Raw genomic sequence first — 24,537 nt, 5'->3', positions numbered from 1 at the left:
TGTTTTAAGGAGGTTCTATTTTGGTATATTTTGGAGTTTTGTTTGAAGACTTAGAACTCCTTTTAGCATTTCGTGTAGTGCTGGCTTGGTAGTGGTGAAGTCTCTCAACATTTGTTTGTCTGAAAAAGACTTTCTCTCTCCTTCATTTATGAAGCTTAGTTTTGCTGGATACAAAATTCTTGCCTGGAAATTATTTTGTTTGAGGAGGCTAAAAATAGGACCCCTATCCTTTCTGGCTTATAGGCTGCTGTTAGTCTGATAGGTTTTCCTTTATAGGTTACCTGATGCTTTTGCCTCACAGCTCTTAAGATTCTTTCCTTTGTCCTGACTTTAGATAACATGATGACTATGTGCCTGGGAGATAATCTTTTTGTGATAAATTTCCCAGGTGGTCTTTGAGCTTCTTGTATTTGGTTGTGTAGATCTCTAGCGAGGCCAGGGAAGTTTTCCTTGATTATTCCCTCAAATATGTTTTCCAAACTTTTAGATTTTTGTTCTTCCTCAAGAATGCCAATTGTTCTTAGGTCATTTAACATAATCCCAAATTTCTTGGAGGCTTTGTTTGTTTATTAAAGTTCTTTTTTCTTTGTCTTTGTCTGACTGGGTTAATTCGAAAGCCTTGTTGTTTGAGCTATGAATTTCTTTCTTCTACTTGTTTGATCCTATTGTTGAAACTTTCCAGTGCATTTTGTATTTCCCTAAGTGTGTCTTTCATTTCTAGAAGTTGGATTGTTTCTTCTTTATGATATCTATGTCCCTGGAGCATTTTTATCCATATCCTGTGTTTTTAAAAAATTTCTTTAAGTTGTTTTTCACCTTTCTCTGGTATCTTTTTGAGTAGCTTGAAATCAACCTTCTGAATTCTCTATCTAGCAATTCAGAGATTTCTTCTTAGTTTGGATCTATTGCTGGGGTCCAGTGTAGAGGTGGTAGGGGAGTGAAGTAGACTGTGAGAGTCCTTGGTTGTAGATAGACTTAGTGTGGTGGCTTTCTCAAATGCTGGTTATGCTAGCAGTGCAGTTGTCATGTGGACTGACCGAGGACCACTGGTTAGTCAGGATCTTTCAGGCAGTGGAATTAGCTGTTTTCTCCTTTCTTAGAGCAGTTATTCTGTCATGAATTGTTGTAATGTCCTGAGTTGGTTGGCCTCCAGCCAGGATGTGGTGCTTTCAAGAGAGCACCAGCTACAATAGTAGAAGGGGGATATAAGCTTACCCTAAGTTGGCCAAGATAAATATTCGGTTTTTCAGGCAATGGGTGGTGTCATAAAGCTCCCAAGAGTTTACGTCTTTTGTGATTGGCTACCAGGTGGGTAGAAAAATGCCCTCAGGTGTGGGCAGGGTTAGGCAGGTCTGAGTTCAGACACTCCTTGGGCGGGGGGCTGGCTGCAGCCACTGTGAGGAATGGGGTGGGGGGTTTTTCTCCAGCCAATGGAATTATGTTCCAGAGGGCATTATGGCTGCCTCTGTCACCAGAGAAGTAGGGGAAACCTGGTAGCCATAGGCTTCACCCAGCTCCCATGCAGTTGGCGAGGCAGGTCTTGCTCCTGCTGTGCCACACCAACAGCATTGAGTTTATCTCCCTGCAGCCTTCAGGAGGGACTCAGACCTCACTCCAGGCTATAAGTTTCCTGTTGAGAAAGCAAGCACAGCTTTCAGGCCATGTGCCTCCCTGTCTGCCCACAGTGTTGGCAGTAACTTCTGCTCTTTCTCCAGCAGTTCCCGTTCGCCCCCAGATTCTGCTCCAGAGGATTTGTGCCCAGTCAAAATTATAACAAATTTCAGTTGGACGCTTCTTTCACACTGTGATCCCTTCCAGATTTTGCCGTCTGCCTTCCCCTAAGGCCCTTGTGAGATATAGTCAGGGATGGCTTCCCTGGGCTTGAGCTAAGGACTGGGCGTGCCTACAAGGCTCTTCCCACTGCTGCATCTACTTTTTTTTTTTTGAGACGGAGTCTCGCTCTGTTGCCCAGGCTGGAGTGCAATGGTGCGATCTCGGTTCACTGCAGGCTCCGCCTCCCGGGTTTACGCCGTTCTCCTGCCTCAGCCTTGCTGGTAGCTGGGACTACAGGCGCCTGCCACCACACTCGGCTAATTTTTTTGTATTTTTAGTAGAGACGGGGTTTCACCGTGTTAGCCAGGATGGTCTCAATCTCCTGACCTCGTGATCCGCCCGCCTCGGCCTCCCAAAGTGCCGAGATTACAGGTGTGAGCCACAGCGCCCGGCCTACTTTTATATTTCATGCTGTATCTGTTTCAGGTCTGGGTAAAGTTAAATCCTTTTCCTGTAATCTGGATTTTCGGGTTCCCCAGTGGGGACATGAGTTCAGAAGCAGGTTTTTCCCCTCTCACGCTTTGGGAACGCACAGTTTTTCACCTGTCTGGTGGAGTTTGCAGTGGCCCCTCACTTCTTTAAAAGGATCTGTGAATTCTTTCAATTTTCTGGGTATTCTCCTGCAGTGGTTCCTTTCTTGAGGGGATCTGTGAAGTGAGTTCCTCAAGATATTTATTGTCAGGTGAACAGTCTGTGGTCTCTGTAGGGCCTGTACCACCCCTGGGCACTGTTTGCCCCACAGAGTGGGCCTCTCCTGTGCAGGGCCTGGGAAGAGGCTGATTATAATCTGGTGTCTGAGGCCTGGCAGCACCAGACTCTCTTCAGTGAGTCAGGCTCAAGTCTGAGCACATCTGCAGAGCTTATGTTTGCTGTGTTGCTCATGGAAGGCAGGGAATCCAAAATTGTTTTCTTAGAGATGGACTCTCACTGTGTTTCCTAGGCTGGTTTCTAACTCCTGGCCTCAGGTGATCCTCCTGTCTCGGCCTCTCAAATCACTGAGATTACAGGTATGGGCCACTGTGCCCAGCCTATTACCAATTTTCTCCCATTTCATTCGGTTCTCAACCCAATACACTCTTTCTTTTTCTTTCCCTCATCTCTGATGCTCCTCTCAGGGTGGCAACTAATGACTTTTATACAACTCAAGCCAGTGGTCACTGTTCTGTTTCTGTCTTATGTGTGTCATTAGTGTGTTTGAGATGCATCCTCTCCTCTTTCCTGGAAGTTTTCTCCTGTCTGTTGTCTTTTATGAACCCACTTCCTCTCTGTTTTCCTACCACTTTCTAGTCCTTTCCTTTTCAACCTCTTTCTTCATGTCTGTGTTTGCCTGGATGCAGGAGCACACACTCAGATCCCTGCTATCTTGACTTTGTGTACTTTTCTTGAGTGACCTGATCCAAAATTAGAACTTTACCCACCATGAGCCTCCTTCCAGTTTATGTCACTAACCTAGTGTAGCCTGGGACCCACCCATTTATTTCACTGCCTTCAAATCAACTACATTTGTTCCCCTAGAAGTTTAAATTCAGTATGTCTCAAACAGAAAATTTTATCTTCTCTCAATCACTTAATTATCACCTTTGCAGTTACTGATGCCACAGTTCTCCACATTGCCTAGTTATTCTAGACTCCTTCATATCCCTACTTCTGGCACATGATTTAGTGACTCCTGTGGCCTCTCAAGTCATTACTGCCATCAAAGCCATCTGCTGTCCTCCTCACCCCATGTTCCTGCCCCGGCCTACGCCCTCATTACTTCCACCACAGAGCTGAAAAGTCCTACTCGTCTTGCCTTGAGTCCAGCCTCCTCCAGCCCATCCTTCCTACTGGTGCCCCATGCAAACACAAATCTCACCATGTTACTCTCCTGCTTAAGATCCTTCACAATTTCCCATGTCCTGTGGGATAATGCAAACACCTGCCATCAGCACACAAGGCAGGTTACAGTGCAGCCCGGCCCACATCTCCCCTGGCTTCAGTCACACGGAAGAACTGCAGTTCTCCTTGCAACTTCATGCCTCTCTGCTCCTGAGCCTGCTTCTCCTGCTGGAAATGCCATTTCCCCTTTCTCTGTTTTGCTATCTGCAGGTGAACACTGTCCCTAGGAACCTTTCCTAAATCGTATTTTAATTTCAATGTCCTCTTTTTCTCCTGAGTAGCTCTTGCGTATATCTTGTGATACTCAGTGGTAATCAAACCACACATGTAGCCATCATCTTTTCTTTGTCTCTTTTGTTCTTGAATTTCAAGTAGATTGAGGACAAAATCCCTATCTTTAGAGTTACATCCTTATTACCTGGAGAGTGAAAGTTCACAATAAGCATTTATTTAACTGAATGAAAATTAACATTTGAAGTGTGGAATTTGCTTCAAAATGTGCAGACCTTTAGTTTTCAGATTTTGTGAATATAATAAATATAAAGTAGCCTAAGCTGAACCAATTACATCTGTGTAGCCCAGTCTATACACCATGTATTTTTTTTTTTTCCTTTGGGCTTCGTTTCTGTAGGTGAGTAATTCTCTAGACCCTAAACTCAGTGGGGGACCCTCACCATCCATGTGTAACACTGAACCTGCTGTCACTGTACGCATCTAAGTAGAGGACTGGTTCTCCCTGTGTTGGGCTGGGAGGGGAAATCCTCGCTTAGGGACCATCAACCATGCAGTGTCATTTTGCTTCACTTCCTCTTCCAGGCTGAACCCCAAACTCTCTCATCTTTATTTTTTTACTGTAATAATAATTCGCTTTTTGTTATCAACCAGTTGCTGCTTCCTATACATCAGGCAAAGCTAAGATACTATCCCATAGGTCTTTCAAATGCAACAACTTGTATTTCCAGGTGAAACTACACTTGAAAACTATACTCCACAAGACAATTTTGTGAATGTTATGTGAATGATAATATTTTTAAATTTACTCTGCCTAAAATGTAAGTGTTGTGGATAAAATTATAGAAGGTATCATTTTTCTTCTAAAAGTAAGAATGTAACTTGAAGTCTATAAATGTCACTAAGACTCTGGAGGTATTTTCACCTACTTCATGATTTTTTTCCACTCTGAAATATTTATTCCATCCTTCCACTTCCCTGCCTTGCTTTATGGCTATATCAGTAATTTTTAATGTATTGTCCTGTAGGGTTTCTGAGATCCTATGGGAATGGGGTAGGAGGACTACTCAGTATTGTTTCTACCAGGAGTTGTGTGACTTGGACAAGTTACTTTATCTCTGGGGTCAGTTCCCTACTATGGAAAATAATTTCTTCTACATGGGGGTGTGAAGATTCAATGAGTAAGTTTAGCACATAGTAAGTGCCCAATAAATATTATCTTACTGTATTCAGCATTACCATTATCATAGATGGATATTAAGTCTTCAGGGACAAGGGAAACAACCTATATCGTCCATGGGTCATTTCTGTCTTTGTTTCTTCTCACTCCTTTTCTTTCATTTGCATTTCTCATTTTCTGTGTTATTCCTTCATGTTCCCAATAACCTTCCTGTTACCTGTTTGCTTCCTGCATTCTGTGTAGCATCCTACATATTCACCCATTCTCCATCTTCTCCTTCATGCAGCAGACCATGTGTCAACATATGCAGAGTTTGTGCAGATGCACAGACCCTCTGGGGAGTATATGTTTGAATTTGATGAGGAGGAGCAGTTCTACGTGAACCTGGATGAGAAGGAGATGGTCTGGCATCTATCAGAGTTTATTCACACCTTTGACTTTGGTGCTCAGAGGGGTATTGCTGGCATTGTCATGGCAAGGAAGCACTTGAATACCCAGATCAATGGTCCAAACAGACTTGGGCCACAAATGGCACTGCCTATAGCTGCCTGTTCCTCTACAGTCCAGCTGGAGGGATGGGAGGGCCTCTCTGCCACACAGAGAACTAGAGGCCATGATGCCCACTCATGAACGATCCCCTTCCCTGAGAGTGAGCATGTTGGGTCCACACAGCTGGGTGCTTAGCACAGCAGAGGAGGAGGCATTTTCTTCTTACTCAAGAGAAAGGCCGGGCTGAGGGGGCCAGGTCAGGAGCATGAGAAGCTATGACTCTGTCCAGGAGCCCTGGGAAAGCAGGAGGGTGGGCCTGGGAGATGTGGCCCCTAATCTGGTGAATATAGGGCTTGGGGTGGTGGAACCTTTAAGAGTCAGCCAATGGCAGTATGCTCCTTGGGTTCTATCCCCTTTTGGAGCCCCCACCGAGGTGACTGTCTTTCCCAAGGAGCCTGTGGAGCTGGGCCAGCCCAGCATCCTCTTCTGCCATGTTGACAAGTTCTTCCCACCAGTGCTGAACATCACATGGCTGCGCAATGGGGAGCCAGTCATTGAGGGTATTGCAGAGATCATCTTCCTGCCCAGCAACAAACTCAGATTCTACAAGTTCCACTACCTGACCCTCGTTCCCATGGCCGAGGACAGCTGTGACCTCCAGGGGGAGCACTGGGGCCTGCACCAGCCTCTCCTCAGGCACTGGGGTATGGAGCACTCTCCCTCTGCCATCACGGCCTTGGCACCACCTTTATTTCCTGGACCCATCGCCCCTCAGCACCTGCTTTCCTCAATCCCAGGTTTTATGGTCACTTTATCCAAATTTCACCATCTCGTGGTTTCGAATACCCAACACCTCCCACACCCGAGGCCAGCCCCTGCTCTCTATACCTTATAACTCTGTCTTCCCTTGGTGCCCCAGAGGTCCAGGAACTAATCCAGGTGCCTGAGACCATGGAGATGCTGGTCTGTGCCCTGGGCTTGCTGGTGGGCCTGGCGGGGGTCCTCAATGGCACCATCGTCTCAAAGACCAAGCGATCTGACCGCATCCCTGGGTCCAGGGGCTCCTATGAGTCATCTTAGAGGTGTATTAGGGACAGAGTGGAAAAGACGAAGTAACAAGTTAGGGGTGAAGAGTGGGAAAGAGAAACACTTCACCAGGGGCTCTTTGAGCATTGATGTTTTAGTGCCATTGGGCTGGATAAAAACATTAACAAATGTAATGAGAAATGACATTTGTTGAGTTGCTTACTGTGTTCCAGGCACTATTCTAAGTGCTTCTCATGTGTTCACGTATTTACTTGTGGAGGTTGGTTCTTATTTATTTCATGTTACAGAGGGGGAATCAGACACCAGGAGAGGTGAAGACCTCACAGCTTCAAAGTGCAAAGCTTGGATTTAAACCCAGGCTTTGGGCCTGCAGTGGCTGCAGTCTTGTCCAGTATTTAGATTATTTCATCTGCAGTCACTATCTGTCTTCCTACATTTTACACAGCCTTAATTTTCTTCTGCCCACAGAGTGATGTTCAGAACTTCCAATGCTATGTTAAACATTTCCAGCAACGAAGGACATCCTATCTTTTGCACAATCTCAAAGACAATCCACCTCATTTTTTTGAAATATATATGCTATAGGTTTTTGGTTCACCGTCTTTAACACGTCATGAAATTGATTAAATTCTATGTCTTGAGCTGAATTCAGTTTAAATTAATATGAATTTTGTGGAGTCCACTAATGTGTTAACCACATTATATATTATCTGACACTGAAGAATCATTGCATTCCTAGAATAAATCTAAATTGGTCAAAACTGATTGCATTTGTAATGTACTGTTGGATTCAGTGACATGGGTAAAATTAGTCCACAATCCTGTTCTATTGTACTCTTGTACTATTCTTAGTTGGCTCTGGAAATATGAATTAGCCAACCTCATAAAATGATCTCAAAAATTCTGTTCCATTCTATGTTCTAGAGTCACACGTGTAAGAGGCATGATCTGCTCCTAGAAATGTGAGAGGATGCCCTCATCTGCAATATGATCAGGACAGGACCCTTTGGAAGGTGATTCTTTGCTTCCCATGACAATTTCTTTGATATTCTCTACTCTTTTAGTTTTCTATTTCTTCCTGTAGTTTCGACCTTTATATCTTTCTAGAAATGTATCCATTTTATCTAAATTTTCAAATTTATATGTATAGAGTTGGTTGTAAGATTTTGCATTTTAAAATGTGTGTTTAAATAGTCATTTCCTCTTTTCATTCTGAATCTCCCGTATTTTCCTTAGGAGTCTTGCCAGAGGTCTCATTAAAGTTTTATTTCCCTCAAAATTTGATTTTGTCTTCCCTATTTTTATATTTCATTTAATTCAGCTTTTGTCCTTATTGTTTACAGGTATTTTCTTTTTGCTGTTTTTCTACTTTTCCATCCTCTTGATTCACATAATTAGCTCATTTGTTTTCAGTCATTTTATTCTAACAAAATTGTTTAACAAATAGTCTGACATTCTATGCAGCATTTTGAATGAACTTATTTCATCTTTCCATAAAGACTAAACATCTATTATGTTTTCAGTTATTTCCTCTTCCTCCACTATTTCCCCGACTTTCTAGATGTCTAATTATCAAGATGTCAGATGTCTGTTTCTATCCTTCATTTCTCTTCACTTGTCCTTTACATTTTCTATTGTTTACTCTATCATATTGTCCTTGGGGCAGTTTCTCAGTCTGGCCTTTTGTTTATTAATTACACTTCAGTGGCAAAAGTCCTATTTCTTATCTCATTTATTATGTTTCTTATTCCAATATTTATCAAAGCTCAGTATTTGTGCTTGATTCATTGGCTTCTTGCTTTTGCTTCAAATTCCCAAATTCTCCTTTACTTCTCTATTTAAGCCCTTTTTATTGTGAACTAGGGGCCATTTGGAAGAAACACACAAACCAATAGAATGTACATTGAAGGATTATCACCACAAGTACCCATGTAACTAGTACCTGGGTGAAGAAATAGACTGTTGCCAGCATCCCTGTGCCCCTCCTTAGGCCAGGAGGTAGTTTGTAAGCTTTTCAGGAGCCAAAGGCTGCTGATATCCATAATGCCTAGCATTGCTCCTGGTACACAGTAGGTCCTCCATAAATATCTCTTGTAGAAGTATTTTATTATTTATTTAATATGTACTTCTTAAATGTTTTCGACCTTCAAAGATGCCCACTCATTTGAAGTTAGTTGCAGCCATATGATTTACATTGGAAAATGAAATGTGAGAAGTGTGTTCTTTCTAGGAGGGATCACTAAGAGACAGTGAATAAATTCTTAGGTTCCCTTCATTCTGCTGTGGAGGTTCTGGGAGCACGTGTGCAGGAGAAAGGCTGTCAGCCTGGCTTCCTGAGTACGATGATGAGCAGAGCTTCCCGGACAACTTACTTTGGACGTGTAGCATGGGCCAAACCTGGATATCTGGGTATTTGTTAGTTTAGCACAGCTGATCCTATTCTTACTGTGTAAAAGGAATTGAAGGGAAGGTGCTCAATGAGACTTTGGAGAAGCTGAGGGACAAGAGAACTAGGAGGATGTTTCATCCCATAAGCCAAGTGCACAGGAATTTCAGGGACAGTTTAGAATGCAACATGCTCAAAAGGCATCAACTATGGTAAGTGTTCACTGGCCTGGTAGCAAGTGGTTATCAGAACCCCTTTAAAGAGCATCTTCACACCCCATGCCCAACTCCCACCTCCTTCCACTTTCACCATCCCCTGGCTGGGCCTCACTGCTACTTGACAAATGGGGACAAAGGGAGGGTGAAATGACTTTTCCTTAGGGTACCCCTTGATAACCATCTGAGGCAGCATCATCTGTTGGGCAGGCCACCTTCTCCTTAGGGGACTGTGAGGGGTAGAAAATGAAGGGGCCAGGTGGAAAGGGATGGGGGATACAACGCTCAGCTGGGAGTCCTAAGCCCACTGGGTTTGTTCTACTGCAGGTGTCAATCTTTCTGAGTCAGAGGTTGAGTCATCCACTTCACATCTCCTTTAAAGCTCCAGTTCCAGCTTTCCTTTGAATCTCTGCTCTTCAACCCCAATGACTGATGTACCTCAAGACTCCTCTACCTCCTGGCTCCCTTTGATCCTGCTGCACATAGCACTCAACAAAGGGCCTGACTCTTAGAAAACACTCTGTAAATATTGAACATTTGAAGTGTAGTGACAAGGTGGTCCCCAGTTCGGATGGTCTCTCTACCCTGGTCTCCTCTGGGACCTCTCTCTGTACTGCATCCTTCCTTAGAAATTCCAGAGTTTCATAAATACCAGCATATACCAGAGTGAGACACATGTTATACCATCTTTCTGTGACTGCAGGGCCTTTCCTCATCTCCTTATACCCTCAGTTCCCTAGGAGCACATATCCTGTTCCTGTAATGTGGGTGCAGATACCTCAGCTTCTGATCCTGCCAAATGTTAGTCCAGAGATTGTTCACTCCACTCTGGGTACTGCCCTAACCTGTAACATGGGTACAGGTAACAAGCATGGAACAGAATGACTCTGATTGCATACGGTTTGTAATATTAACTGCTCAGTAGCACTGAGGGTGGGATTTATGTGCTCTGGGTCTGAGGATTTCATAGTGATCTCGATTTGAAGACTTTCTGCAATTCTCATGACTTCCTTCCATCATTGAATTTCTGGATTAAAATCATATTAATTTTCTGCTGCATACGTTTCTCCCAAGTCGGCTGTGAAGCTAAAAGGGAAAATAAGAAAGATAAAGGATACTCATTTATTTAGTATATACTGTCTTCGTTACCTTATTATGTGACAGCTGAAATTACTACACAAAAACAAGGCAGCAGCATTTTCCTTTATAGTTTTTGAGAAAATGAGGCTGATTAGTGATATGGATGTTTTAAAAAGAAAAAATGATTGTGTCCTATTCCCTAGGTTAAGAGGACTATGCGAGACATGATTTGTTATCCTTGTGGGTGGCTTCTTTTTCCTGACTCCCTCACTTAGTCCATCCTCGCTGCAGACTCCAGCTGTATTTACTTATATCTGTGCCAGTGACACCCAATCTGTACCTTCAGCCCCGCCTCTCTTGGAATTGGAGGAAGCTGGTCCCCAGATGCAGGGCATTATTTGCAAGGGGAGGTGGGAGACAGGAGCACAGTAGCTTGTGGAAATTGACCAGGGACAGGCGCCCAGGGGAACACAAGGCCCAGAAGGTGCTTGTAAGAAGCCATGGAGAGGGAAGGCATCAACTGGATGTATGAGAGAGCTGCTGAGCACTCATTATGTGTATCAGGAGCAAAGAATCCATCCTCTACACAAAAAGGAAAGCTTAAGCCAAACGTGTCCTCTACCTTGACTGAAAGGTGACAATATGAGATGCAAAACACAGAACAATGTTGGATTGCAAAAAAGGAAAAAACCACGAGTTTTTGAAAAAGAGTGCTACATGTATTTCTTTTCTCTTTCCCCAGTGGGGAGGCATTTTCGTCTGTATGAAATATAAGACAGGAGGTCTAGGCTGGTGAATGAATGCAGACTTAGAGGATAAATGATGTCTACTGGATGCATTCAAAAGGCCAAACCATATTTAGCTAAGGAGTATTTGTGATGGCATGAAAAGAAAATGTTTAAAGTGTATTAGAATATAATTATAATTTTAAATTCTGATGTTCATTTAATTTCTTAATGGTTATGATAAAATGTGTTCTCAGTAAGTTATATGTTGAATCAGTGCTGTGTGAATATGGGTCCTATCAGACAGATTTGCAGTCTGCTCACCACTGAATAGCTAAGAATAGTGGTCTGAGATCTAAATGGATGACGGCAGTAAACTTGATTTGGGGTCAGCTCACTGAAATCCAGTAAATTAAGAAGAGTGCCATGTCTAACAGGCCACATTATAAAATAGTTGACATAGACTCATTTTCATGGTTTTTTTTTTTTTTAAATTGTATTTATTGATCATTCTTGGGTGTTTCTCGGAGAGGGGGATATGGCAGGGTCATAGGATAATAGTGGAGAGAAGGTCAGCAGATAAACACGTGAACAAAGGTCTCTGGTTTTCCTAGGTAGAGGTCCCTGCGGCCTTCCGCGCAGTGTTTGTGTCCCCGGGTACTTGAGATTAGGGAGTGGTGATGACCCTTAACGAGCATGCTGCCTTCAAACATCTGTTTAACAAAGCACATCTTGCACGGCCCTTAATCCATTTAACCCTGAGTTGACACAGCACATGTTTCAGAGAGCATGGGGTTGGGGGTAAGGTTATAGATTAACAGCATCCCAAGGCAGAAGAATTTTTTCTTAGTACAGAACAAAATGGAGTCTCCTATGTTTACTTCTTTCTACACAGACACAGTAACAATCTGATCTCTCTTTCTTTTCCCCACATTTCCCCCTTTTCTTTTTGACAAAACCGCCATCGTCATCATGGCCCGTTCATGATGGTCGCTGTCTCTTCGGAGCTGTTGGGTACACCTCCCAGACGGGATGGCAGCCAGGCAGAGGCGCTCCTCACATCGCAGACAGCGCAGCTGGGCAGAGGCCGTTGTCACCTCCCAGACGGGGCAGCCAGGCAGAGACGCTCCTCACTTCCCAGACGGGGTTGCCAGGCAGAGGCGCTCCTCACCTCCCAGACGGTGTGGCAGTGGGGCAGAGGCGCGCCTCACCTCCCAGACGGGGCAGCAGGGCAGAGACGCTTCTCACATCCCAGACGGGGTGGCTGCCGCGCAGAGGCGCTCCTCACTTCCCAGACGGGGTGGCGGCCGGGCAGAGGCGCTCCTCACCTCCCAGACGGGGTGGCGCCGGGCAGAGGCGCTCCTCACCTCCCAGACGGGGTGGCGGCCAGGCAGAGGCGCTCCTCACCTCCCAGACGGGGTGGCGCCGGGCAGAGATGCTCCTCACCTCCTAGACGGGGCGGCCAGGCAGAGGCGCTCCTCACTTCCCAGACGGGGTGACTGGGCAGAGGCGCTCCTCACCTCCCAGAGGGGGTGGCGGCCGGGCAGAGGTGCTCCTCACCTCCTGGACAGGGCGGCCAGGCAGAGGCGCTCCTCACTTCCCAGACGGGGTGGCGGCCGGGCAGAGGGGCTCCTCACATCCCAGACGGGGAGGCCGGGCAGAGGCGCTCCTCATGTCCCAGACGATGGGCGGCCAGGCAGAGACGCTCCTCACCTCCTAGAGGGGGTGGCGGCTGGGCAGAGGCTGTAATCTTAGCACTTTGGGAGGCCAAGACAGGCGGCTGGGAGTTGGAGGTTGTAGTGAGCTGAGATCACGCCACTGCCTCCAGCCTGCAATCCCAGGCACTCGGCAGGCTGAGGCAGGAGAATAACGGGAGCCCGAGGCGGGGAGGTTGCAGCGAGCGGAGATCACTGCAGTACAGTCCAGCCTCGGCAACAGAGGGAGAAGAAAGGAAGAAAGAAAGAAAGAAGAAAGAAAGAAAGAAGAAAGGAAGGAAGGAAGGAAGCCATGGTTTTCTTCTTTCCTACGTGTAAACCAAAATGAACTTCTTTATTAACTCCTATTGTTTACTAAAACCCTTAAACAAAAGTGATGAGAGGTGATTTGGTGTATATTTTTAAAAGAAAATAAACACTCATGTTGGGTTTTGATTATTTATGGCGCTGAGAAGAAGGGAACATGGTTGGAGGCCCAGTGCGAGAAACCGTGCATGGAATCAAAGAGCAGAACAATAGAAACTGGCTTCAGAGCAACTTCTTGGTAGCAGGATCCTTTGGGAAGCTGGGGGTCTGTCCGGGTACCAGCCGCTGGTGCTAACGAAACACAGAAAATGCTTGTTCCAAGGCACATTAGTCTTTTTGGTGAGGTCAGGAATGCTGTGGGGGTAAAAGACAAAGTCATCCCAGGTTGCTGGCCTCCTTCCTTTAAGTCCCAGGAGAGAAAAATTATGGTGAGAGGCTGAGTCTCAGGCTAATAAAGAACAGAGTTGATCTCTGCTTCCTTCAGTAATGGAGCCAAGCAGTGCTCTTTCCCCACTCACTCGAGGGCTGAGGTTGAAAGAGGGGTTTACGCCTGAGATTCTCTTCCTAGAGGAGCCTCAGTGTCACAATGCACAGAAAGGACTCATATCCTCCTGCAACCCACCCCACAAGGAAACCAAATCAGGAATATTACCTGTTTATACAGATCCTCGTTGAACTGAAATGAAAAAGGAAAGGTATTGTATTCAGTCATTGAAACCACCTCAGAAAAACATAGAAACATTTCCATCCCACCAAATTCCATCGCCCACCACTCAATGGACTCCCCGCAGGAGCCTGAGTACTTGGGGCCTCATGCATCTGGCTGCATTAAGATCCCAGCCTGGGATCCCTCTCTCGCTATAGGTCATGTTTGTTCTCTATCTGATTTCAGTGGCCTCTAGAGCTTTCTGACATTTCTTTTCTGTCTGAACCCCTCATCATGGAATATGTGTGAATATGCCAGGGGACGGTAAGTCCCATTCACCTTGCAGGCCTTCTCACCTTTCTTGCTCCTCCTGTGCATGAAGATACCCACTCCACAGATGATGAGCCCCAGCACGAAGCCCCCGGCTCCCGTCAGCGTCTTACTCCGGGCAGAATCAGACTGTGCCTCTGGGAAAGAGACACCCAGGTTCAGTGTCACCTCCACCAGCTGCATCCCTACTCAAGTCCTGTCTGAGATTCTAGAGCCTGATGCAGAATATCAGGACGAGGACAGTGAGGGGGAAAAACCTTGCATAAAAGGAAATTCAGAAAGAGCCGCTCCCTCATATCTGGAACAGGGGTGTGACCTCAACAAGGTGGCAAATGCTGATTCTGGAAGTTGCCTCTCAAAATGACTGAGAAGAGGCTAAAATGCTGAAGGAAGAGAACAGTTCCCATGTGTGAGGTCAGTTCCGGAAGGTGTCTGTGTCCCTAGATTCTCTGACAAGGAGGAGAATTATGAATCCTCAGGACCCCCTAGGCCAGGGTCAGGAAATCTCCATTTCCCCGGCTTAAAACTATGCTCAGGAGCTGGTATGGAAGAAAGATGGCATTGGACATGGCCACAGGGTATAGATGCAGAAGACAAGATGAGTGGACCCCAGAGCCAGAGAGTCCCCTACTCTTCAGAGGTGGGGTTTAGAAGGTCATCAGAGACTAACTCACTCCACTCCATGGTGACAGGACTGTCCAGGCTGGGGTGCTCCACTTGGCAGGTGTAGACGTCTCCCTGCTTGGGGGTAATTTCCAGCATCACCAGGATCTGGAAGGTCCAGTCTCCATTACGGATCAGGTTGGTGGACACGACCCCAGCTGTTTCCTCCTGTCCATTCAGGAACCATCGGACTTGAATGTTGCCTGGGTAGAAATCCGTCACGTGGCAGACAAGCAGGTTGTGGTGCTGCAAGGGCCCCTTCTTGGAGGGAGAGACATTCACCCTAGGCTGGACTAGGGATGGGGAAGAAAAAAGTGGAATAGCATTTGAAATTATTCTTTCGTTCTTTGAGACTGAGTCTCTCGCTGTCGTCCAGTCTGGAGTGCAGTGGTGCAATATTGGCTCACTGCAACCTCAGCCTCCCGAGTTCAAGGGATTCTCCTGCTTCAGCCTCCTGAGTAGCTGGAATTATAGGTGCCTGCCACCAGACCCAGCTAATTTTTTGTATTTTTAGTAGTGAAGGGGTTTCAACATGTTGGCCAGGCTGGTCTCCAACTCCTGACATCAAGTGATCTCCCCGCTCGGCCTCCCAAAGTGCTGGGATTACAGGCCTGAACCACCACCTCTGGCCAGATTATTATTTCTTAGGCATGTTCACTATGTAATTGATTCCTAGATGTTGAAAATAGGAATAATGTGATTAGGCTAGTGGGTAAGGGTGGCACTGAAAAGATAGAAATAGACCTTCAAGTAGAGCATGCATGATCTTGAATAAAATAATAAATAATAAGTATATAGGGGAATGGTGGGGATACAGAGGTAGCACTCTGTAGCACATTTAGGAGAAATTTTAACTAAAAGCAATTTGGACAAAGAATATTCAATCAAATGCGAAAATTCCTGTCTTTTCAAAGTTCTATCTTGATACAAATGATGCAAAATTTACCCAAATCATATCTTGAAATTGGGATATACAGACAATGGCATTATGGTGGCCTATTAATCTAGTAACTTTATTTCATGAAAATACAAAGAAAATGAAGAGAGCTTGACATGTCTTATTCTGCAAATAACCTATGTATTTTTTGACTTCACCTACAAAAATTCAAAATCTTCCTATTTACATAATATCCTTAGCCCCTACATGCTTGAGTAGTAGAAATCCCGTCCTTTTCCAAGTTCCTCCTCTGTGCTGTGTCTTCAGGTCCTGTGAAGGTCTCACAGACGACCAGGTGTTGCCTCTCTCTGCATTTCTGGATTTGTGCCCCAGCTCGTTCTGTTGTTCACAGGTCAATTTCCACACTGCCACCTGCAACTTTTCTTTTGGATCTCTGCCACTAGTACCTTTTTCCTCCTCAGAAGGCACAAAAGGGCAGGCATGGTGGTCATGCCCATAATCTTAGCACTTTGGGAGGCAGGCGTGAGGAGCGCTTGAGCCCAGGGGTTCGAGACCAGCCTGGGCAATATAGTGAGATCCCATCTCTAAAAAGAAAAAAAATTAGCTGCACATGGTGGTACATGTATCTGTAGTTCTGTCTACATGAGAGGCTGAGGCAGGAGGATCACTTGAACCCAGGAGGTTAAGGCTACGGTGAGCCGTGACAGCGCCACAGCACTGCAGCCTGGGAGACAGAGCGAGAACCTCTCTCAAAAACAAACACAAACACAAAAACAAAAAACAAACACAGAAAAGGGCCAACTGCCCATAGAGAACAGCTCATTCAGAGGAATCCCCTAGAGAACAGCTCTTTCAGAGAAATGTCTCAAATTAGTCTTCTAGGTCCCTAATCACTCAGTTCTTTCCTTTCTACTTCCTGGAGAACACAAATACCCTGACATGGGGTTGGGCCAGGTAAAAGCACCGTCTTGAACTGACCCACAACCCTTACTCCCTATTGTATTTTTCCCTTGTTTACAGACTGATCCACATTGCCAGCCTCTTCCCTCAATGTGAGTTTATTTCAGGGGCACCTGTGTCTCACTACTTCAATCACCTCTATAAACTCAGCGTCCATCAAACTATTCAACCCATGTCTAAATATCAGTTGTGAATTACATACAATTTCTTCCCCATAGAGCTCCTGGGAACTATGAAATCAGGAGGAATACTTCGGTGTCTGTTTTAAGGTCCCAGAACTTTCCATGAGAGGCATCTTGCTCAATATTCTTTGACAGGAGCCCATCAGCCTGGAGCACATCAGAAACCTCCAGGGGGCGCTGGAGCTAAGGTTTGATACCCAATGGCCTCATTTCTGACCCAGTTGAAATACATTTCACCAGGGGAAGGATTCCTGTTTGTTCTAGTTGCCTTCTCTAATGCCCAGAAAACATTTGCTCAATTACTTCTAGATTTGGGTGGGCATCCACACTGGAATTGTCACAACTCCTTTCCTCCCCCTTCCCATCTCTCCGCGGCCTCTGTGTTTTCCCTGTTCTAATTCATGCCTTCATTGCAATTTCACTGACAATAACAGCAGTTTCCTACCTCATCTCCCTGCCTCTGGTCCCTCCTCTACCTAACACCCTTAGTAGTGTTCTGAAGACACAACTCCAACATCTTTTTCATTTTTCAAAAATCTTCAGTGTTCTGACAATACTTATCTGGTTAGAACCTCTAGGCAGCTGATTACAAACTTTGACCTCCAGACCTCCCCACCCAGGGAACCTGAGTCTGGGGGGCAGTGAGTCTGGGGATCTGTGCATCACAGAGCATCTCCAGGAGAGTCTTTGGAGGAGTGAGGTTGGGGACCTGTGGGCCTAGAGGAGAAACCCACACTCCTTAGGCTGGCTTTACTTTTATTTGAACAATTATTAAGTAATTGCATTACTTTTATTTGAACACCTCTCTCAACCAATTACCTCAGCAACTTGCCTAAACTCATGTCACTCACCTCATCCCCACCCAGTGTGTCCACCTTCTCACTCCTAGCAGGTGCACTTCCTTCCACTTTCCAGGAACAAGGGGATCAAAGGTGTGATCTCCTCAGCTTCCTCCTCCTCTATTTTTTTCTCTCTCTAGGACAAAGGTCCAGGGCTCAGCCTCCATGCTGCTCCCTCAGGTCCCTCAGGTCGGTGCACCAGGCTCCCCACCCCACAAGTTCACAGGAGGAAGCCAAAGATCCAAGGCCCTCTTGTCCCATCCTTGAGAAATCCTCTTACTACACACACCTCACCTCTCTCCATCCCTTTACACCCAGACTTCCTGAAGGAAAAGACGAATGAGCTCAGACACTGCCCTGTGCCAGGCATGGGGAACCCAAGACAAGTAAAATCCATCTCAGCCCTGAGGAGGATGTGCCACACTCAGCCTCATTCACCCCGTCCCATTCCAGCTCCCGCCGCTGCAGCCAACGTGCTCTCCCCAGGTCTCCCTGGTTTCCAAACCCACTTTCCATCTTCTGTTTTCTGACCTTCCCAACTCACTGTCACTGCTGTCCACTGTGCTGCTGAGGTCCCCTCCCCTCAGCCTCCAGGACTCTTCTCTTCAGGCCTCTCCTCACACTGTACTTTGGTTTTTTGTCTCCTTCACAGGCTTTTCTCTGTTGGCCAAATCACAACTGTCCAGTTCCCAGCATCCAGTCCTTCCCTCTTCTCCCTGGGTCCCCTCTCCCTGGGTGGTCTCATGTAGCTTAGGCCCCTACCCTGCTGCAGACCCTTCTCTCTACCTGCCCATCAGACTATCCATCTGCCCCTCAAGCACCTCAAACCCAGCCATCTCCCTGCAGGTTTCTACTCTGTGTGGCCTGCCGTGCCATCTCCACACCACACCCCTGCATGCTGTCCTGTGGCCTCCTTTTTTCACCCCACATGCAGTCAGCTGCCAGGCCTCATGTAGTCCCGGGGGTCTCTCTGTGCTCATCTTCCTCACTCCATGCTCAGCACAGTCCAGGTCCCCGTGCTCACTCCCCTGACATGCATGCTCTGGATGGGCTCCCCATCAATCCCCAGCCCAAAGTCCTCTTCCCGCCTGGCACTTAAGTTCCCTTAGGCCGGCCCAGCTGCCCCTGCTCTCTGGGCTCGGGCCCCCGCGGCTGCCTTGGGACCCCTGGCCCAAAGCCCTCACTCACCTTGGCGCTTCCGGATGAGTGGCTCCTCCAGCTCATAGTTGTGTCTGCACACCCTGTCCACCTCGGCCCGCTCCAGCTCCAGGATGTCCTTCTGGCTGTTCCAGTACTCAGCAGTACGCCGTCCCAGCTCCGTCACCGTCCTGTACTCCCCAAGGTCGCTGTCGAAGCGGATGTACTCCTCCTGGTTGTAGATGAGTCTGTCCAGGAGGCGCTGTGTCCCGTTAAACGCATAGCATTCAAACAGTCTCTGGTACACGTAATTCTCTGCGGGGAGGAGGAGGCCATGAAGGGGGGAGGTGTACTCTCACCTGATCCTCTCTTTCTTCCTCTGTGTCTCAATATTAACGATTCTTCCCAAATCTTCCCACTCAGGGCTGGATTTTAAAATAGGAGTTTTCATTGTACCGAGTTCTGTGGTCCTAGGCAGGTCGCAGAGCCTCTCCAGCCCTCAGTTTTCTCACTACACAGCGAGAAGATTTACTGAGAAGAATGAGACTCACTGCTCAAGGGGACTCAGTGATCAGATAGGGAGGAGCGAGCACTGAGGGGAAGGCAGTCCCTTCTGCTGGCGGCTGAAGGAGGAGAGGGAGACGTTTCACGTGTGGTCGCTGGGAGAAACAGTAGGGGCAGGAGGAGCTGGGGACATGGAGGGTGGAGGTGCTCCCCCACCCAACTCCCTGACTGACATTTCCATCCTGGTGTCAGTCCTGGCTCAAATGTCACTTCCTCCAGGAAGCCCTCCTTTCCTTCTTTCTCTTTATCACAGCTAGGGGCTCTCCTCTGCCACTTTCTTGAGAATTCCTCAACCTGCTCCTGCTGTTTTGCATTTAGGAAATGTAGAAATATATTCATTAAAACTTTCTTCAACTTTGGTAGGGGACCTGGACTGGGCCTGGCACAGTGACTCACGCTTGTAATCCTGGCATTTCGGGAGGCCAAGGCAGGAGGATCATGAGGTCAAGAGATCGAGACCTTCCTGGCCAACATGGTGAAACCCCATCTCGAATAAAATACAAAAAATTAGCTGGGCGTGGTTGTGGGCATCTGTAGTCTCAGCTACTCGGGAGGCTGAGGCAGGGGAATCACTTGAACCTGGGAGGCAGAGGTTGCAGTGAGCTGAGATCGCGCCACTGCACTCCAGCCTAGCGAAAGAGCAAGACTCTGTCGAAAGAAAGAAAAGAAAGAGAAAGAGAGAAAGAGAGAAAGAGAGAAAGAAAGAAAGGAAGGAAGGAAGGAAGGAAGAAGGGAGGGGGGGAGGGAGGGAAGGAAGGAAGGAAGGAAGGAAGGAAGGAGGGAAGGAAGGAAGGAGAGAGAGAAAGAGAGACTCTACAGCCTGAAAGTTAATTTTCAAAGATGGATGCAGAAAGACTTGGTGTCGAAAGATGTGGAAAATATCTTAATGAAAATAACCACAACTACCAGAGACCTGTGGGGGTGGAGTCTTTTGGGTTTAGAGGCATTGAGGTAAGTTTTTGGGCAGTTTTTGTGGTTTTATTTAAACACAGAACGTGGACATGAGCTTTCTACTCATTTTCTTCACTGAGCAGCCTGGCATTGTGGTTGCTGACTCTGATTGCCGACTGGGTGGCTCTTTCCATGATGGGTTTGTGGTTCTTGGTGGAAACTTTCTGAGCCATCTCAGCACAGTAAGATTTGTGGCACATCAGCAGCACTTCAAGCTCCTTGACATTGTGGAGCAGAAACCTCTGGAAGCCACTGGGCAGCATGTGTTTTTTTTGTTGCTCCCATAAGCAATGTTGGGCATCAAGATCTAGCCCTTGAACCTTCTATGAACCCTGTTGTCAAGACCTCTGGGTTTCTGCCAGTTACGCTTAATTTTGACATATCGGTCTAAGTGGTGCCGCATGAACTTCTTGGTCTTCTTTTTGATGATCTTATGCTTCATGAGGAATCTGAGGGAGGCCATGATGCGGAGGAAGAGATGGCTGCCAGCTGCATAGGCAGCGCAAAGGAAGAGAGCATTGATGTAATTTTTACATAAAGAACTTTGGCAGCCTTTCCCCCATACTGTTCTTCCTAGGGAGCGCCATGAGCAGTGTCTGGCAGGTGTGTGTCTACACAGAATTATCAGTGACACGGCACATGTTTGTTTCTGTTTGAGCCTCTTCAGGCCTGCTCTGTTCTTGAGCACATTGGGGAAATTAAGGTTCTGTGATTGTTCTGCACATCTGTTTCATGCTCTGCAAGTTAACCTCTCCAGTTTATTAACATCACCCCTCACAGAAGCTGCACAGCTGGTGGCAGAAGATAATGGAGATGGAGTGGGGCTGGGCTCAGGGGCACCACTTTTAGTCTCCAGTGTCATTGCTAAGGCAAGATCCCAGGTCTTGACTCAGATATCCTGACCTGCTTCCTTTCCTGGTGCCTTGGGCCCCAGCCCCCTAAACTCCCAAGCCCAGCCGCCCCCAGCCCCTTGAGCCCAGATTCCTCCTCTACTGCCACCCATCCGCCCCTCCCTGTTCAATTGCCCTGCTCTGAGTGTGGATCCTCCCATTTTCATTTGTTAGTCTTTGTTTCTCCTTTTCATTCACCAGTAAGAGAACATTTTTCACTCAAGAATAAGAATTTTGAAATTTTTCTTTGCAACATTTGATTCCTTTTTTTAAAAATTTACCCAGTCTTAGGTATTTTTTAAATACATTTAACTTTTTAAATGGAATTTTACCTGCCAAGTAGACATAAGTGATGAGGGGTTTTATGATGTAACTTGAAACCTTTGGTTTTGAATATAAGAAACTTTATCCTGTTTGTTGAACCCTTAACAATTGAGTTGCCCAGAGCACAGTTTGAAAACCACTGATCTGAATGAACTCAGTTCTCACTCAGAACAGGATATGTTAAAAACCTCTGGCTCCCTATGGATTGTCTCAGTCAAGCTTTTCTCCCCCAACCCCTTTAAGCCACAGCTTGACTCCTCAGTCCTTTCCTCTTGTGCTCTGTTTGAGGTTCGGGATGTGTGTGGAGTTGGAGGAGCATGCAGGGAATTGTGGAATCGGCCCTGCCCGCTCTACCCACTCCCCTATGGCCCCAGCTCTCCCTCCAGCAGGTTTGGATTGAACATTCATTCTACACAGGGAGCTCTGGTAACCCACCCTCGGTCCCTGTCACATGGCTCTGCTGCCTCATCTCATTCCCCCACTAACCTCAACCCAGCCTTTGCCCTTCCCCCCGTTCACTGCCCAGCATCACATGCCCCCTTCTGTTCTCTGCTCCCCCATCTCTGGGTTTCCTTGGTGGCTCCCAACACTGCCCCTCATCCCACACAACAGCTCTGCCTATGGGATGGGGGCACCGTATACCCTCACCCCCTCTTGACGCTGATTAGTGTCACCAGCGCTACTCCAGCTTCCTCTCTCCCCAGCCTCAACCCTCTCCAGTTCCCAGGGCTGAGCCATCCTGCTGGTTAGTTCTCAGCACCCCTCTGTGACTACAAGTGCAAGTTCTCCTCCCCTTCCCAGACAATGGACCTGAGGTAATAGGTGAGGGGCTTTGGGGTTTGAGGGGCTGTCCTCAGGAGATTCCAACATTGTTACCCTGAAAAATGAGGAGGTGACATGATGTCAGTACCTTCTAGGTGTGTCCTATGAGGGGTGTGGAGGGGTCTAGGAGGAAGGATCTAAGCAGGAAAGGTGGAAGTCAGTGGAAAACTAAGGTACCTACTTTGCAGTCCTTCCTCTTAGGGTGTTGGTGTAAATTTGGACTAGTAAGATAAGAGCATCCTGAGTAAAAAACAATGGATCATAGAAGACATAATATTACACTAGCCGCAGGGAGGCAGTGGGAAGAAGAGGTTTTTCCATTGGTTACTGCTTCCTTGGCTGTCTGATAACCTACACTCAATCTCTTTCACGCACCCATACATCCTCATCACATTTTTCCTGCAAGTCTCAACCCACCCTAATACTCTAACCAAGTTCTGGGGAAGCTGAGAGAAGTACCTTTAATGAGAGCCCCTTCAGGGGCTAGAACCCGTACACAACCCTCCCTCCCATCTTGCCTTAATTGTCCAAGGGGCGTGGGCTCCTGCTCCTACCTGGAGAATGATCCTCAGAGCCTGGATACTCTGGCTAAGGGCTCTCTTCCCCTCCAGGCTGGATGCAGGTGTGAGCACACCCAGGAGCATGCACTTGCCAACCTCTCTCTCTGTAAACCTTGTCTGTCTAAGGTTATCCTGGACCTCTTGGCCCCATTTCCCCAAAGACAAGTATCCTGACCATTGGTCACCTCTCTCTGTTTGCTGTACTCGTGTCCTTGATGAGAGAATAGGCCTGTAGGGTAGCAACCTATCCTATAGAGGATGAGCCTCATTCTCTAGCTGGGAAGGGAGGACACTGGCTTAGTGCAGGAGCCCCAGCAGCCTGTCTCAGGGTCTGGTCTCTTAAAGAGAAAGTTCCCTAGGAATTGCTCCCTGAGCCAGATCCTCCAGGAATGGCAGCTCTGCTCTTACCTGGAGTGGCCCTGCCCTGGACCACAGATGTGAGCAGTACCATCAGTAACGCCATCAGAGCCACTGTCTGTGGGGCCGCAGAAACCTGCAGAACCATCGTGGAGCTGGAAAAGGGTGGCAAAACGAAAAGAGTTGCAGTCAGGAAAAGAATGACTCACTAAGGGGAGCTCCTGTCTGAAATATTAGAGACCATGAACCCAAGCAGTCTTCTGTGATCCTGGGATTGGACAGAGTCTGAGAAAAGAACCAATGGACACTGAGCTTTGTATGAGTCATCACTCACTAGGCAGACGGTTAGTGTGAAAGGTCTGAAAATATAAAGCCTGTGATGAAGTTAAGATGACAGAGGGAGGACAATGATACTTATTTTAAGCAGTCAGATAAGTCATGAGATTTGGGGAGACGATGTGTTTTCTTTGCTCTGAAGGTGATCTCAAATATTCTGCTGGCCCATCTAAGGGGATTATCATTTCCTTAATTCTGCCACACCTCACACACTCACAGGACACGGTCTGTTGTGGAAGAAGCGCCATCTCAGTGTATAAAAGACCATTCAGTGGTATGGTTTAGAGGGATTAGGGTACCCATCCCAGAACTCAAATGAGGCCTGGAGTCTGTCTGTCTTGCCTTTGTCCAAGGGTGTGTTTAAGCTTAGCACCCATTTATATTTACTTTCTCCCAGAGATCTGTGAGTCCTGCGATGTGCAGGGGATACCAGGTTCTTCCATAGGACTGTCATCAGGGTCAGCAGGGCTCGGTGTAGGAAACTTACACGGGGAGCATGGACACACCACCCACCCTACCATGTAAATATGCAGCATTAACGACACTGCCTCTCTTGGACTTCAATTCCTTGTCTTCAATATGGGGATGATATAACCTGCCTTAAAGGAAAGCTCTTAAGACCAAATGAGATCAATAGTTCTGAAATTGCTTTGGAAAAATAAAGCCATAGAGAATATAAATTGACCAGCAAATAAGGAAGAAAGTGAAAAAAAAATCAAAGACCCCACCTCCTTCAATCTGATTCTATTTTGTTATAGTGAATATTTTTACAAACTTCCAAAGAACATTGCTTTTTACTTTAGGTACTTATAAATGTGATCCTGATGGACCACCAATTCTAATTAAAAAAAAAAAACAAATTGGCATCATTTATTTAAAATGTAAATAGAAGGCGATAATGTAAAATGCAAGAGAAGAAAGAATTATGTAGTAGAAGGTGTCCAGTAGGATTGAGGGGCCAGGAGAGGATTGTGGAGAAAAGCTCAGTCCAGC

General features: G+C 46.6%; 1 protein-coding gene and 1 pseudogene across 1 annotated transcript; one reads left to right on the top strand and one right to left on the bottom strand.

Moving 5' to 3' along the window:
- Nucleotides 1-1,253: 1,253 nt before the first annotated feature.
- LOC134739776 (HLA class II histocompatibility antigen, DP alpha 1 chain-like) lies at nucleotides 1,254-6,681 on the top strand (annotated as a pseudogene).
- Nucleotides 6,682-11,648: 4,967 nt separating this feature from the next.
- Nucleotides 11,649-24,287, bottom strand: LOC129038212 (HLA class II histocompatibility antigen, DP beta 1 chain). Its single transcript, XM_054490945.2, has 6 exons — nucleotides 23,260-24,287; nucleotides 18,792-19,055; nucleotides 14,736-15,017; nucleotides 14,088-14,198; nucleotides 13,738-13,761; nucleotides 11,649-13,439 (listed from the first exon to the last, which is right to left on the bottom strand). Exons 1-5 carry the CDS (start codon nucleotides 23,354-23,356, stop codon nucleotides 13,742-13,744), a joined length of 774 nt encoding a protein of 257 aa, XP_054346920.2. The 5' UTR covers nucleotides 23,357-24,287; the 3' UTR covers nucleotides 11,649-13,439; nucleotides 13,738-13,741.
- Nucleotides 24,288-24,537: the final 250 nt, after the last annotated feature.

This window comes from Pongo pygmaeus, chromosome 5, assembly GCF_028885625.2.
Source record: "Pongo pygmaeus isolate AG05252 chromosome 5, NHGRI_mPonPyg2-v2.0_pri, whole genome shotgun sequence".
Taxonomy (NCBI): Eukaryota; Metazoa; Chordata; class Mammalia; order Primates; family Hominidae; genus Pongo; species Pongo pygmaeus.
Note: the sequence above shows the minus strand (reverse complement) of the source record. Positions and strands in the feature narration are given on the sequence as shown.

Excerpts from the sequence above, each read along its gene's own strand:
- LOC129038212 (XM_054490945.2), bottom strand. The coding sequence starts at position 23,356 with ATGGTTCTGCAGGTTTCTGCGGCCCCACAGACAGTGGCTCTGATGGCG. Across the intron at positions 15,018-18,791 it reads ACTCATCCGGAAGCGCCAAG|TCCAGCCTAGGGTGAATGTC; the intron begins GTGAGTGAGGGC and ends CCCCATCCCTAG. Across the intron at positions 13,762-14,087 it reads GCACAGGAGGAGCAAGAAAG|TTCAACGAGGATCTGTATAA; the intron begins GTGAGAAGGCCT and ends TTTTCATTTCAG.